Source organism: Malus sylvestris, chromosome 7 (genome assembly GCF_916048215.2).
Source record: "Malus sylvestris chromosome 7, drMalSylv7.2, whole genome shotgun sequence".
NCBI classification, from domain to species: domain Eukaryota; kingdom Viridiplantae; phylum Streptophyta; class Magnoliopsida; order Rosales; family Rosaceae; genus Malus; species Malus sylvestris.
Window position 1 is genome coordinate 3,420,840 of NC_062266.1, and position 16,510 is coordinate 3,437,349.

General features: G+C 35.1%; 2 protein-coding genes across 3 annotated transcripts in view; both read right to left on the reverse strand.

Moving 5' to 3' along the window:
* The window catches only part of LOC126627661 (protein NRT1/ PTR FAMILY 5.4-like), a 65,103-nt gene that overhangs the window by 12,078 nt on the left and 36,515 nt on the right, over positions 1–16,510 (reverse strand). The gene's annotated exons all lie outside the window — the stretch shown is intronic.
* LOC126627663 (DNA-directed RNA polymerase I subunit 1-like) lies at positions 9,651–11,962 on the reverse strand. Of its 2 annotated transcripts, XM_050297174.1 has the most exons (5): positions 11,740–11,962; positions 11,477–11,548; positions 11,209–11,353; positions 10,249–10,460; positions 9,651–10,057 (listed from the first exon to the last, which is right to left on the reverse strand). In XM_050297174.1, exons 3-5 carry the CDS (start codon positions 11,351–11,353, stop codon positions 9,752–9,754), a joined length of 663 nt encoding a protein of 220 aa, XP_050153131.1. In that variant the 5' UTR covers positions 11,477–11,548; positions 11,740–11,962; the 3' UTR covers positions 9,651–9,751. The 2 variants fall into 2 exon arrangements, with proteins under 2 accessions (XP_050153131.1, XP_050153132.1); XM_050297175.1 differs by lacking the exon at positions 11,477–11,548.

The following is a 16,510-nucleotide window of genomic DNA, read 5'->3' on the forward strand; positions in this document are numbered from 1 at the left end:
AAGGTATGTAGGCGCAGAAAGTCATTGTATGGTTTGAAGCAGTTTCCAAAAGCTTGGTTTGGTAGGTTCACTAAGTCCATGAGAGCATTCGGTTATATGTAGAGTAATTAGGATCACACATTATTTTTGAAACGCAAGAATGGAAAGATTACAACTTTCATTGTATATATGGATGATATGGTGGTTATTGGTAACGACCTCATTAAGCAAGCGGCCTTGCATAAATATTTGTCTACATAATTAGAAATGGAAGATCTCGGTTCTTTAAAATATTACTTTGGGATTGAAGTGTCGAGATGCAAGTCCGGAATATTTCTGTCACAAAGGAAGTTTATCTTTGACTTGTTAGAAGAAACTGGTATGTCGGCATGCAAGCCTGTGACTACTCCGTTGGCAGAAGAGATGAAGTTGGGTATTGATCAGAACCAGGTGCCAGTTGATAAAGGGAGGTACCAAATATTTGTGGGAAAATTAATGTATTTGGCCTATACTAGGAAAAATCTTGCTCATGCATTAAGTGTAGTTAGTCAATATATGCACAATGTAGGAGAACAACATATGAGTGCTGTTATGAGAATATTGAGTTACTTGAAAGGGTGTTTGGGTAAAGGAATTCTATTTCGAAAAAATGGGCATTTCAGAGTTAAGGGTTATATACACGCTGATTGGGCAGGATCAATAGATGATAGGTGCTTAACATCCGGATATTTCACCTTTGTTGGGGAAAATCTAGTAACGTGGAGAAGCAAGAAGCAAAATGTAGTGGCAAGGTCAAGTCAGAAGCTAAATACAGAGATATGGCACTTGGTATTTGTGAGATCTTGTGTTTTAAGTTTTTGTTACAAGATTTAGGGGTCAAACATACTCAGCCAATGAAGTTATTCTGTGACAATAAAGCGGCTCGAGATATTGCTTATAATCTAGTGCAACATGATCAGACCAATCATGTGGAGGTTGATAGGTTCTTTATTAAGGAGAAGTTGGATGATAGGGTAATTGAGGTTCCTTCCATAAGAACAGAAGACCAAGTGGCGGACATTTTCACCAAGGCGGTTTCTTGCAACAAGTTCTCGAGGTTTCTAGACAAGTTAGGCATGTGCGACATTTATGCACCAACTTAAGGGGGAGTGTTGACTTGTATTGGGATTCCTACGATTATGGGATTCCTATTATCTTGGGTTTCCTAGTTTGGGATATATTTCTTGTAATCAATTGTATTTATTCTTTCCTTATTATATGGTAGGATTGTATATGATTGTATATATACCTCTGATTGAGAAGAATACAAATCACATTGGAAAGCATTCTTTCTTATGAGATAGGGTGCATCAAGAGAGAGTGTGGAGTGAATAAAGCGTAGATGTATGTGTCTTTATATAGTAAACCATAAGGAGAGAAAAAGTTGCTCTCCAAGTAATACAAAGTCTAATAGGAAAGAATTCCTAGAACAAAGAACAATCCTAAACCCAATCTACATAGGATTTACACAATCACACTGTGAAATATTAATTACAACATATTGTTTATTGTTAATGACCCTTTCAAAATGTTGTTGATGATTTTGGGGGTAAGGCAGTACAACATATACATTATATTTGTCATAATAATTTAGTATGAATTCGCCATCAATGAAATTTGAACCTAAAATTTTTCATTTACAAATAGAGAAAAATATTAATCTGTACTATTGAGTGGCAACATTACTGCTATGTTTGAATTAGGTACTTCTACTCTCTTTGGAGAAGAAAATTTTAAAATTTTGCATGATTTTATATTAATTGTTACAAATTGGGTAAAGTACAAAAAACTATCTCAACTATTAGTGTTACGACACTTTTATCCTCATCTTTTAAAATTGACAATGTCATACCACATCTTACGAATTTGTGACAATGTCATACCTCCGTCAGTTTTTCTGTTAAATGCTGACGTGGCCCGATACGTGTCCCACTCACTAATCCAATTGGATTAAAGATAATCAAAAATTTAAAAAAAAAAATATATATATATATATATATATATTAAATATCTCTCATTCTCTCTTCTCTCTCTCCCTCTTTCTACCCACTCTCTCTTCTCTGCAACCCAAAACCTTTTCCCACCCGTCCTCCACCACCCTCCCCCCTTTCTTGCCTCTTTCTCCCCCCTTTCTCGCCACTCTCTCTTCTCTGCAACCTAAAACCCCTTCCCACCCGTCCTCCACCACCCTCTCTCTCTCTCTCTCTCTCTCTCTCTCTTTCCCCCCTTTCTCGCCACTCCCTCACTCTGCCAACCCAGTTTGTCCCCTCCCAACCCAATGCGCACTCATCTCCCTTCCCTCATCTTCATCTTCTTCCCCTTTTCCCTCTACCTGCAACCCAGAAAAAAAAATTCAAACCCAGTTTTGGCCCAAGAAGAAGAAAAAGAAGAACCCTCTCTATCTCCTCCCCATCTTCATCTTCGTCCCTTTTTCCCTTTGCCTGCGACCCAGAAACAAAAAAAAAAACAAAAAACAAAAAGAAAAAAAAATAGAAAATGAAAAAAAAAAGTGACAAATCCAGTTTTGGCTCAGGAGAAGAAAAAGATGAACATGAACATGAAGAAGGAGGAGAGAGAAGAACAAAAAAAATTGAAATTGGTGTGGGAGAAGGAAAGGATGCCGCATCCCTAGGAATTTTTGTTTTTGTTTTTTTATTCTTAATTTTTGAATATTTAATTATTAAAAATATATTTAATTATTTTTTAATCCAGTTGGATTAGTGAGTGGGACACGTGTCGGGTCACGTCAGCATTGAATAGAGAAATTAACAGAAAAACTGACGGAGGTATAACATTGTCACAAATTCGTAAGATGCGGTATGACATTGTCAATTTTAAAAGATGAGGTATGAAAGTGTCATGACACTAATAGTTGAGGTAGTTTTTTGTACTTTACCCTTACAAATTTATTGCAAGAAGAATATATGAATTTTTCAAGGAATTTAAAGCCAAATCTCAAACATTACAAATGTACTACAAAGACAATGACCAAAGGATGAAAATGATACTTTTTAAGGTGTCATTTGAAATTTATTGCACTTATATACATTTAGGGGGTGTATTCAATTGAGAATTTGATAGATTTTAATAGATTTATAAATCCATGGATTTTTATGGAGTTTAATTGATTTGTACAGATTTTATATAAAATTTTGATTCAATTCCCTCGAAACACTACGAAATCTCTCCAATTCCCTCTAATTCCTCAACTTTCTCAAATTCTTTAAAATCAATTTCTAATTGAATACATCTGGAATGTTATAAACTTCTTTAAAATCCTAATTGAATACACCCAGATTTCTAAGGATTTTAATAAACTATCTTAAAATTCTAATTGAATACACCATGAATTTCAGAGAATCACTTAAAATCCTGATTGAATACCCCTAGATTCATTAAAAGAATTAAAATCCCTCAAAATCTCAATTGAAAGTTATCTGAATTTAGTTAGCTTGACTAAACACATGTCTACAACTAACCTCAATTTTAATTGGGGTAATATTTTTTTAATATTGCAGTATAAATATGTCACTTAAATATCGTAGTATACTAATATACTCAAAGCATACTAATATGAAAGTTGCTTAGGCCATCTCCAATCGAAGGGTCCAGAGGGTCAGAGTGTCGAAAATAGCCCGAAAATCATCTCCAACCGAGGGCCAGGCCAGAGGGATGTGGAATCTGAGAGGGCTTGGTAGGATTAAAAAAGGCACACCACAAAGTAGCACACAAATATCCTATTAATTTTCCTTATTAACACTAAAATTTGTCGATTGTAGCATATGAAAATAAGGGTCTTTCCCGCAGAAGATTGTTTTATCAAAATACTTAAAATGTCACAAAAACGGGGTGGCTGTCTCCACTGACCAGCCACCGAACAATAATTATTAAACTAACTTACACTTATCCAAATGCAACGAAATTTTATACCCATAAACTAGACACACCAAGCTATGCTCACACACATTTTTGGGATTTTTGGAGTTGATTAGCTATTTAAATTAAATCGGACAAAACAGGACCTCAACAAGTTTTAAATAATACCAATAGATTTTAATTCACAAGTTAAGAAAACGAGTTAGGGGGAATTGTTATCCACCACCAAATAATCATGCAAACATGTTATGTTTCATTCAAATTCCTTTTATTTCCGGATGAAGATGCTCAAGTTGGCTCAATGTTAGAACACAACCTATTACTCTTTCTTACGTAGTATGTTAAGAGAATGACGTTTTCAACTTAACTTAGTTCCTAACATGCAATCTAGAATGGCGTGTTCATAGATTTAACAAGTAGAAATCATTAAGAATAAAAAAAAAAAGTTTGAGTCATCACAAGGCATCGTAAGTACTGGCGTTGTCTTACTTATCCTAGAAATCGGTTCACATGTTAACCACAATTAACAAGTGCTACTCTAGAACATATGTAGGTCCTCATTCAACAAGGGCAGGTAATATATTCATAGCATTAAAATCCTAGATATGCTCACTATGTATGCATCCATAGAAACACATAAAGAATTTATCAATGACATAAGTAGTGAAACAATTTTCATCCTTTCATAAAATTCATTCAAACAAAATATCACAACAAACTTACAATCATATTCGGGGCTTCAAAACAGCCCCTAACTACTAAAAATTAGTTACACATTATTCTCAAATTAAACCAAAAGTAAAACATGGGTTTGAGAAGATAAAATCAAGAAAAGAAGTTATGCCGTGCTTCTGTTGCCGTCAATCTCCTTTGTTTTCTTTTTCGCGCCTGCTGCACCCTTCTGCTTCTGTCAGTCCCTTCTGCTTCTGTCCGTGCCTTCTGCTTAGCTCCTCTCCTTTTTATTTCTTTTTCCGCACACTTCCCTACACCTGCCTTCTCTTTTCTTTCCACTCCCCACTCTTTTTTCTCTTCTGTCCCGTGTGCCATCCTCTAATTCTTTTATTTGTTTTTTCTATTTTCTTTATTCCATTTTGCTTGAAATTGATCCTAAAATAAAATTAACTGTACATTAACATAAGGTAAGGTAAAATGCCCCAATTTTAACACAAAAACATCACAAAGACTTTAGAAATTGATGGTATAAATGCATGAAATATATGAGTGATCAGGGCCCCACGGAATCGGATAGGGTTAGCCACTTCCAGCCAGGCAGCCCTGGGCTGGCCAGATTTTTTTTAAATATGTCAGATTTCATGTCGGTTTTAACCGACAGGAATGCTATGAATTTTTTTATTTTTATAGTTTTATTATTATTTTTTATTTACAAAATTTTTCCTATAACTTCTATTTTTCATATTTTTTTTAATTCTATTTTTTTTCCTATAACTTTTATTTTACAAAATTTTTTTCATATATTTTTTTAAATTCCATTTTTTCCTATAACTTCTATTTCACAAAATTTGTTTCATTTTATTTTAAATTCTATTTTTTTCCTATAACTTCCTAAGCCATTATACAATATTAAATTAAATTCAGTAACATGAAATAACATTAAACAATATGAAACAACATTAAATAACATTAACCAACATAAAAATTATACAACATAAAAAAAACATTTAACAACATAAAACTTAAACAACATTTAAGTTGTAGTTTTTAAATAATAAATTATGTTTGGCCCTATGGCCCTTTGGCCCTCGGTTAGAGACGGTTTTTTGTGATAGTGTTAAAACGAGCCCTCTGGCCCTTTGTCTATCGGTTGGAGACGGAGACAAATATGGTCATATACTGTTTATTAAAATATTAATATCTTAGAGGATCTTGGAGGGCCAGATGATTAAAACGAGCCATCTGATCAGTCATTGGTTGAAGATGACCTTAGTTCTGAGATAGTTTTTTTTTTTTGGCGCTAAGAAATAAACTTGTTAAGAAAAGGAGAATCTTCGGGAACACCCGGAGCCCAAACAGTGAAAAACAAGCTCTAGGCGTGCCTCACCAGGAAGCACCCTATCCCAAATACAAATATTGTCAACATTTTGACCAATGGAATTAATTGCATCTGCAAGAAGTTGACTCCCAAACAGTGAAAAACAAGCTCTTGGCGTGCCTCACTAGGAAGCACCCTATCCCAAATACATATATTATCAACATTGTGACAAATGGAATTAATAGCATCTGCAAGAAGTTGACTCCCAAACAGTGAAAAACAAGCTCTTGGCGTGCCTCACTAGGAAGCATCCTATCCCAAATATAAAAAAGGATGTGATATTCACACATCTCATTTTACTTTTCACACACTTCTTGATAATTTTTATTTGTTGATCTTCTTCAATTTTTTTAATCCGACGGCCGAAAATTAAAAAAATATGTGAAAAGTAAAATAAGATGTGTGGATATCACACCCTTACTATCAATATTGTAACCAATGGAATTAATAGCATATGCAAGAAGGTTGACTTACATGTTACCACTGAATAGATCAAACTAAGTCACCAGCCATTTGATTACCTCAATAATTGTTTTGAGCCTTCGAAAAATCTTGCAACAGTCGAGAATCCCATCAATTACAATCCTGGAGTCATTTCAACAACTACATTCCTGACATTTCTCTGTTTTGCAAAAAGGAGAGCATCCCTAAGAGCAATCCCATCAATAACAATCCTGGAGTCACTTCAACCACTACATTCCTGACATTTCTTTGTTTTGCAAAAAGGAGGGCATCGCTAAGAGCAAGGGCCTTGACAACAGTGATACCAAAATATATTTAATTACAGTTTATTACTTGATTTTTATACAAGTGATATTCGTATTTGAAGTTATATATTAAGACCATCTCTAATTCTTGGGCTAAAAGTCAAATTTTTTAGCCCGGAAAATTTGGCTTTTAGTCCAGAAATATCTTTTCTGCTCCAACCCTTATGCTCTAAAATTTTAGCCCGAAATTATTAAAGAATGAACTTAGACTAATTTTTTTCTTAAATCAATTTAAAAAATAAATAAATATGTAGATTATTGTAAATTAATTTTATGAACATTTTAATTTAAAAAAATTTAAACTCCGATAAACATTTGGCATTTAGCCCGAGGGGAAAGCTGGGGGGTATTTGGCCCAGAAATAACATTTGGCATTTAGCTTAAAATTTTAACATGGGTTGAAGAGTGTTTGGGGGGTAATTTGGCTTTTAACCCAGGTTTGGAAATGGTCTAAGAGAGGGGAGAGACCTGGTGAATTGAAGAGGAATACATATTTATTAGAACACTTCATGTGACACTATTTAATTTAGAAGGCCAATCGTACATTCTTTGTCCTCAAATTTAAATGAAAGCAACCGTATATGTTTTAGTCACCAGGTAACTAAGAGGTGAACAATTATGACCTAATGTAATATCAGTGGATGCTTAGTGCTGCACCTTTGGAAACATTAAGGGCGTGTTTACCAATCCATAATCGGAATGAAAAGAAGGAGTCGAATTCCGATTACAGTTCATACCTGTGTTTACTAAAATTTGAAGAAATCAACAGTGTGTGGGACCCACTCAAATAATGGAATTCAATTCTTGGAATTGGAGGAATTGGACTCCCTCCATGGATGTGGTAATTGAATTCCGGGAGGGTGAGGGAATCCGGAATTCATTTGCTCTTCCTATTATGCCCTCTTCTCTTATCAATCTGCCATTCAACCCAACAAATTAATCTACGAGCTTGAATTCTGGTAGGGTGAGGAAATAAAAAATCCGATAGGTTCAGGAGATCTGCAGGTCGCATTCGAGATCTTATTTCCGAACATCGGATCATCGTCGTTCAGGAGGCGATGAACCAGCAGCTTCGACACAGCCGACACGCACGCGTGGACATAGTTCTGGGACAATGACGTCAACATCAGTATCTCGCAGACATGCTTCTCGCTCGCCTGCTCATCCTTTTGCGACATCGCTTTAGCGACCGCGACCTCGAGGTCTAGTTTCTGGGTTTTTTCTTCCGCGGAGGGAAGATGATTGTGGCTAGGCTCTTACTTTGGCTTTTGCACAATAGTGGACTTTAACTCTTTAGGAAAAGAAAAAAAAATATCTTCAGTTTAAGTAAAAATAACTAGCTTAAATGTTTTTAAATATAAATATAGAATAAAATTTTAAAAATGGCATTTTAGTAATCATATTGATTTTTATTCCGATTTAGTTGATTTAGTAAACAACTTTTATGAATTCAGTTTCATTCTTATTTCGATTCCTGAACATTTAAGTAAACACTGATTTCTCCTCAATCTAATTTATCCTATTTTGATTAAGGTTACGTAAACGAGCCCTAAACCATATAGTGCTTAGTGTTGTACTACTATTTGATTTGATTGTAGGAACATAGTAATCAACAAAGTCAGTCATCCCTACCATAAAAAGAAAACAATTTCATGTAACAATGGCCATAGTTTGATACAATATTAAATATTTAGTTGATCGGTTCAGTATATTTCAATAAGGGCATACCAAAGCATGCATGATTACTTAAACCACTAGTTTCTTTTTTTCCCTTCATATATACGGCTAAGCACGTACTTACATGTTAATGGTACAATAATTGCCCCCCTAAATTATATTGGACCATAGTCATTAGGACCTAGTTAAGAAAAACGTTCGTTCGTCATTAATATTTTTGAAACTGTATATACTATATAAGGATAGGGAGCACAATCTCCCACCTATATAGTCCCGGTACTGCATGAGGCAACATGAGGCAAAATCCTAAGTTCAGCACCTTTGAATGCGATTATCATTCAGTAATTAAGAACGATTAGGAACGACATGTTTTGGACTCGTAACTTCTAATTAAGAACGAAATCCTGAGTTTAGCACCTTTGAATACAATTATCATTCATGTTTCCCTGTAAACACAATCTGATTGTTTCCTTCAATCCCTGCCATTCAAATTTGGTCTCTCAGTTCAATAGGATTTGTCATCTCTCAAAGAATCTTCAAATCATCTTAATATATGAATCCCAATTGCACGGAAGCGAGGAATAATTTGTGGGCGTTTTGAGTTTTCCTTCAAAATAATAGACTTCCATTGATTAAATTTAAGTTGAAAGGTTTACATCCTTAACTAAAAACTTTTTTTATGGGTACCGAGACTGAAAAACATTAAGAGCCAAATAGTTCCACCATTACATGTGTTTGTACCATACTTGACCAATCCCGAAACTACTGAGCACCGGTCAACGTTATACCGTCAAGGACCTAGAAGAGTTTCCCTCCAACCAGGAGGCCAATCATAGCGCGACACGTGTCGACATCAGAAGCCAATCATAGTATGACACGTGTCAACATCAGAAGCCAATCACAACACGACACATGCACTAGTACAAAAAAGACTTTGCGCGACGTAGGACCGTCGTCGCGCAAAGTAAAAAATACGTCGCCCAAAAATTAGCCCAACGAACCTTCGTCGCGCAAGAACCGTCGCGCGAAGGTGCGCGACGTAGTGCCTACCTACGTCGCGCAAAGCTACTTTGCGCGACGCAGAATCTACGTCGCGCAAAGTTTCTTTGCGCGACGCAGTGACTACCTGCGTCGCGCAAAGTAGCTTTGCGCGACGTAGGTAGGCACTACGTTGCGCAAAGTTTTTTTTTTTTTTTTTGTCATTTATATTTTTTTATTTAATTTTTAATAAATATTATAATTAAATTCTAAACAATAATTAATAAACCAAGAAAAAGTAATTAATTATAGAATATATGAAAATGTACATTTGTCCAAACAAAAAAATAAAAAACTACAAGTCTTCTAAGTTTAATACATCATGCTACTCGGTATCGTCTGGGCGAAATGGCTGGGAAGTCGAAGGTGGAGCAACATTAGGTGCTGGCATCGTCGGGATTTGGAGGCCGGACATCGCTAAGGCCTGAACAATCATATTCATCCTCTCGTCCTGGGCCCTAATGTGGTCACCCTGGGCCGCAACCTGACCTCTTAGGCGAGCAATCTCCGGAGATTCCCATAGCTGAAAATACTTGTGAAGAGCGCTCTTCCAATCTTTGTACCGGCTTGCTAAGGTCTCCTCTAAGTAGGCACTGACCTCAGGGGATATGTCCTCCATTTCAAAAACGACCTACAAATATGAAAAACAAAATGACCATGTATCAGAATAATTGACAATTATGAACAGAAGAATAAAGTATATATGCTCAATTATAGTAATGTCAAAAACATAACTTACTCTTTAGTATTCTAATACTGCACTATCATGCTGCACGTTACTCATAAAAAGAATAAAGTATGAAGTTAACACTAGAAACTTACCACACTACCTTTAGCCCCAGATGTGGTCATAAGATAGATACAATTCTTAACGGACGGTTTTGATAACCCTTTCAACAATAATTGTTTGAAGACGTCAGAGTTGGAGGTCTTGTTATTAAGCTGACTAATTATTCTCCTATCCAAGGATGCCAAGGCAGATTCTCCATTACTCCGTATAAATTTTTCAATGTTCAATTGCAGTGCCACTAGATCTGCAAATTTCATCAAGATATCATGCATCCGTTAAAACAAATGAACTGAGAATAGTGGGGGAAAACACAAGGTGTAAAAACTTAAAAAGAAAGACTGATCAGAAATTATAGATTTTCATTTCAACAAAGTTTTTCTTCAGATTGAAATGCTCATCCGAATAGACGATAATTTGATATTGAATGGCATTTTAAATTATTTGAATTGAAGCTACCCTAGTAACTATTAGTACCGCTACCATTTTTCATAAGAAAAATCAGATTAAATACTCCGATCTCCCATGTTTTAACTGAAGCTGAAAGCGAAGATACTATATATATTAGGTACAACAATAACATATGTATCTGCAGTTCGAATATGGGCTTAGTCTTGACTATGGGGCTATAGAGATGGGTAAGCTGGCTCAGTTTGGCTGATTCTGTTTTAAGAATGAGATAGCTTGGACTTCGGTGTCAAAGAAATTACGACACCTTAAGAATTCCAGAAATGGTTGTTATTTTCAGGAAAGACATGTTCTATGCGTGCATGAGATCAACAAGAAACCTTCTACTGTGTTGACCGTTAAAGGTAAAATTGGATTAGAAAAGTGATGAACTTGGAGGAATGAAAAATATCAGAACATTCAGAGAGGCAGAGAATGGAAGCATTTGTCAAGTGAGCCTAGATCTCTCACATTGTACAACGACCTCACAATCATCAACCTATATATGTTTTTGACAGAGAAATGTTTGCTACAGAACAATGGCATACCTTTTCTTTTATCATCTTCGACCTCGATAAAATCACGGAAAACTTTTTCACCAATCTCTTCACAACTTTCAAGTTGTTCCTTCATTTTTGTGTCTTTGCTGGGCATCACCAGAAGATCATCAACACCACATGTGAACCCATGCATCTGAACCATACACAACATAATGCAAGCTTATATAGTTGCTACTTGCTAGAGAAAATAAATTAAGGGTTAACAGGAAATAAAATTAACTACATAACAGCAAAACAAATATTGAACCCAACTAACCTGCAAATAAACAGTAAATAAACGACTCAATACAGAAAGCAATATTCCTGCAGCATCTGAGCCATAGAGCTCCTGCACTATATATTACTATAATTGAGCATCTATATATTACTATAATTGCTGCCATTTCCCCATATCGCGAATTTAAAAGTTTCACCAAAGGAACTAAATTTCACAGTGAAATACTGAAGAATAAGCAGCAAGTACAAAACCCCACCAAAAAATATGAAAAAACAGAGTACAAATGGAGGTTCAACACTCACCGCCACCGGAAATATCCAAAAATCCAATCACTTGGTCTTCACATCCACTCCATCCGTGCCAGCAATGATCACCGCCGTCGCCATGTCCAAGAACAACCCATGTTCCACAACACCTTCGAATTTCAAAAAAAAAAAGCGTGGAATTGGTTGAGGAGGATAGTCGGCTGGAGTTAGGAGAAGGATTTGGGTTTGGTTTGGGAAGAGAGACCGAGTGAGAGAGATGAGAGAGCGGAAGGCTTTTGGTTTGGAAAATTTGGGAAATTTTTTAAAAAAAAAGCGCCTATTTTTTAGAATTGCCCCGCCAAAATAATGACAAATGGCTCGACGCAGGTATACATTTCGACGTCGCGCAAGGTTTTTTTTTTTTTTTTTTTAATATAAACTTTACTGAAAATTTACTTAATAAATATATATACCTTTGAACTTGATGGAATACGCATTGTACGAAACTAATTTCAACGATCCAACCGTCAAAATTGTTTGTATATATTCCGAGATCGCATACGCCAAAATTGGAAAAAAAAAACATCCAAATATCAAGTAACAGGACAAAACATTTTGACGGTTATAAACGAAAAACACGATTTAACGGTTATTTTAACTCCGATTTTGATGATTTTTTAGAGCTACACTCCTTGAGCCTATATGAATACAACGAACTGATTCGATCCTCAATTTAAAATATTTACACAAGCAGATACCACAAAATGTTATGTTAAACTTAATGATAGTATAAATAAACTCTAAGTGTTAGGGAATCTATCGTTTTAATGGGATACGCATTGTACGAAACTAATTTCAACGATCCAACCGTCAAACTTGTTTGTATATATTTCGAGATCGCATGCGCCAAAAATTGAGAAAAACAAACATCCAAATATCAAGTAACAGGACAAAACATTTTGACGGTTATAAACGAAAAACACGATTTAACGGTTATTTTAACTCCGATTTTGATGATTTTTTAGAGCTACACTCCTTGAGCCTATATGAATACAACGAACCGATTCGATCCTTAATTTAAAATATTTACACAAGCGGATACCACAAAATGTTATGTTAAACTTAATGATAGTATAAATAAACTCTAAGTGTTAGGGAATCTATCGTTTTAATGGGATACGCATTGTACGAAACTAATTTCAACGATCCAACCGTCACACTTGTTTGTATATATTTCGAGATCGCATGCGCCAAAAATTGAGAAAAACAAACATTCAGATATCAAGTAACGGGACAAACCTTTTCGACGGTTATAAACAAAACAACACGATTTAACGGTAGTTTTAACTCCGATTTTGATGATTTTTTAGAGCTACACTCCTTGAGCCTATATGAATACAACGAACCGATTCGATCCTCAATTTAAAATATTTACACAAGCGGATACCACAAAATGTTATGTTAAACTTAATGATAGTATAAATAAACTCTAAGTGTTAGGGAATCTATCGTTTTAATGGGATACGCATTGTACGAAACTAATTTCAACGATCCAACCGTCAAACTTGTTTGTATATATTTTGAGATCGCATGCGCCAAAAATTGAGAAAAACAAACATCCAAATATCAAGTAACAGGACAAAACATTTTGACGGTTATAAACGAAAAACACGATTTAACGGTTATTTTAACTCCGATTTTGATGATTTTTTAGAGCTACACTCCTTGAGCCTATATGAATACAACGAACCGATTCGATCCTTAATTTAAAATATTTACACAAGCGGATACCACAAAATGTTATGTTAAACTTAATGATAGTATAAATAAACTCTAAGTGTTAGGGAATCTATCGTTTTAATGGGATACGCATTGTACGAAACTAATTTCAACGATCCAACCGTCACACTTGTTTGTATATATTTCGAGATCGCATGCGCCAAAAATTGAGAAAAACAAACATTCAGATATCAAGTAACGGGACAAACCTTTTCGACGGTTATAAACAAAACAACACGATTTAACGGTAGTTTTAACTCCGATTTTGATGATTTTTTAGAGCTACACTCCTTGAGCCTATATGAATACAACGAACCGATTCGATCCTCAATTTAAAATATTTACACAAGCGGATACCACAAAATGTTATGTTAAACTTAATGATAGTATAAATAAACTCTAAGTGTTAGGGAATCTATCGTTTTAATGGGATACGCATTGTACGAAACTAATTTCAACGATCCAACCGTCAAACTTGTTTGTATATATTTCGAGATCGCATACGCCAAAAATTGAGAAAAACAAACATTCAGATATCAAGTAACGGGACAAACCTTTTCGACGGTTATAAACAAAAAAGCACGATTTAACGGTAGTTTTAACTTCGATTTTGATGCTTTTTTAGAGCTACACTCCTTGAGCCTATATGAATACAACGAACCGATTCGATCCTCAATTTAAAATATTTACACAAGCGGATACCACAAAATGTTATGTTAAACTTAATGATAGTATAAATAAACTCTAAGTGTTAGGGAATCTATCGTTTTAATGGGATACGCATTGTACGAAACTAATTTCAACGATCAAACCGTCAAACTTATTTGTACATGCTTCGAGATCGCGTACGCCAAAAATCGCAAAAAACAAACATTCAGAGATCAAGTAACGAGACAAAACTTTTCGATAGTTATAAATGAAAAAGCACAATTTAATGGTAGTTTTAACTCCAATTTTGATGATTTTTTAGAGCTACACTCCTTAATCCTATATGAATACAATGAACTAATTTGATCATCAATTTAAAACATTTACACAAATGGATACCACAAAAGAAAAAGGCAATACAAGAACCCCAAAAGAAAAGCAAAAGCAAAGAAAAAAAAAACACTTTGCGCGACGTAGGTCCGCCTACGTCGCGCAAAGTTTTTTTTTTTTTTTTTTTTTGCTTTTGCTTTTCTTTTGCCCTTTTGCTATGAGTACAAAATAAATAAATTAAAATGTACTTACTAAATATATATACCATTGAATTTGATGGGAAACGCATTGTACGAAATTAGTTTCAACGAGCCAACCGTCAAACTTGTTCATATATGCTTCGAGATCGCGTACGCCAAAAAGGACGATTCAAACTTGTTCGTATATATATACATTCAAAGATCAAATAACGGGACAAACATTTTCGACGGTTATAAACGAAAAAGCACGATTTAACGGTAGTTTTAACTCCGATTTTGATGATTTTTTAGAGCTACATTCCTTGACCCTATATGAATACAATGAACTAATTTGATCTTCAATTTAAAATATTTACACTAGTTGATACCACAAAATCTTATGTTATACTTGATGAAAGTATAAATAAACTCTGAATGATAGTGAATGTATTGTTTTGATGGGAAATGCATTGTACGAAACTAGTTTCAATGATCCAACCGTCAAACTTATTTGTACATGCTTCGAGATCGCGTACGCCAAAAATCGCAAAAAACAAACATTCAGATATCAAGTAACGGGACAAAACTTTTCGACGGTTATAAATGAAAAAGCACAATTTAACAGTAGTTTTAACTCCGATTTTGATGATTTTTATAGCTACACTCCTTGAGCCTATATGAATACAATGAACTAATTTGATCGTGAATTTAAAACATTTACACAAGTGGATACCACAAAAGAAAAAGGCAATGCAAGAACCCAAAAAGAAAAGCAAAAGGAAAAAAAAAAAAAAAAACATTTTGCGCGACATAGCCAACGTCGCGCAAAGAAGTTTTGCGTGACGGAACTTTGCGCGACGAAATAATGTGTCACGCAAATCGGTTTTGCGCGACATAAGTGTACCTTCGTCACGCAAAACATCTTTGCGCGACGCATTCCTTCGTCGCGCAAAATTCTGTCGCGCAAAGCTGCGTTGCGCGACGTTTTGTGTTTAGCGTCGCGCAAACATATTTTGCGCGACGAAATGTTCTACGTCGCGCAAACATGTTTTTGTACTAGTGATGTCAATGTCAGAATGAAACTAAAAACTCTCTTCTATAAATAGAGATCGTTCTCTCACAATATTTCCTAATGTCATTTGTACTAAATCATTCACTTGTACTCACTAAAGGAGAGCTTGAACCTATGTACTTGTGTAAACTCTTCACAATTAATGAGAACTCCTCTACTCTGTGGACGTAGTCAATCTGGGTAAACCACGTATACCTTGTGTTTGCTTCCCTATTCCTATCCATTTACATACTTATCCATACTAGTGATCGGAGCAATCTAGCGAATGTCACAAACTTAACACTTTCTGTTGTACCAAAGTCCTCACTGATTTTGTGCATCAACAACATGAATGCAGAGTTGGAAAATTAGCTACTGGTCTCAATTGATTGAGAGCAATTTATATGATTGTGCATCGTAATTGTTGCATACTATGGTAATGATATAATGGTATGTGTAGAAAATTTACTCATATCCTTGTATTATTAACGCCATCTAACCAGCCAAATATTTTACATACAAATGAGGCCAGCATACATCCCATCGTTAGTTAATAAACTGATCTTAGAAAACAAGCAAAAGTGATTTTAATAGCTCAAACCTATATCAGCGAAGCTTTATGAAATAACTATTACTAATTAAGTACTAACAAATAGCTTCAATTAGAATCATCATATGCATATGCCAGCTCTTCCATTTGTTATGTTTGAAATATAGGCCACGTTTGGTGCCCTGTTCCAAAATTTTAATCCCACCACCCACCAGTTCTATTTTCCACATGTGCTAGCTCCTCCATTTGTTATGTGAAATACGTGTCCAAACTCTGTACCGATCGATGAGA

Coding starts and splice junctions, on each gene's coding strand:
- LOC126627663 (XM_050297175.1), bottom strand. CDS start 11,353: ATGCATGGGTTCACATGTGGTGTTGATGATCTTCTGGTGATGCCCAGC. Junction 10,461..11,208: donor CGAAGATGATAAAAGAAAAG/GTATGCCATTGT, acceptor TGAAATTTGCAG/ATCTAGTGGCACTGCAATTG. Junction 10,058..10,248: donor CTGGGGCTAAAGGTAGTGTG/GTAAGTTTCTAG, acceptor TCATATTTGTAG/GTCGTTTTTGAAATGGAGGA.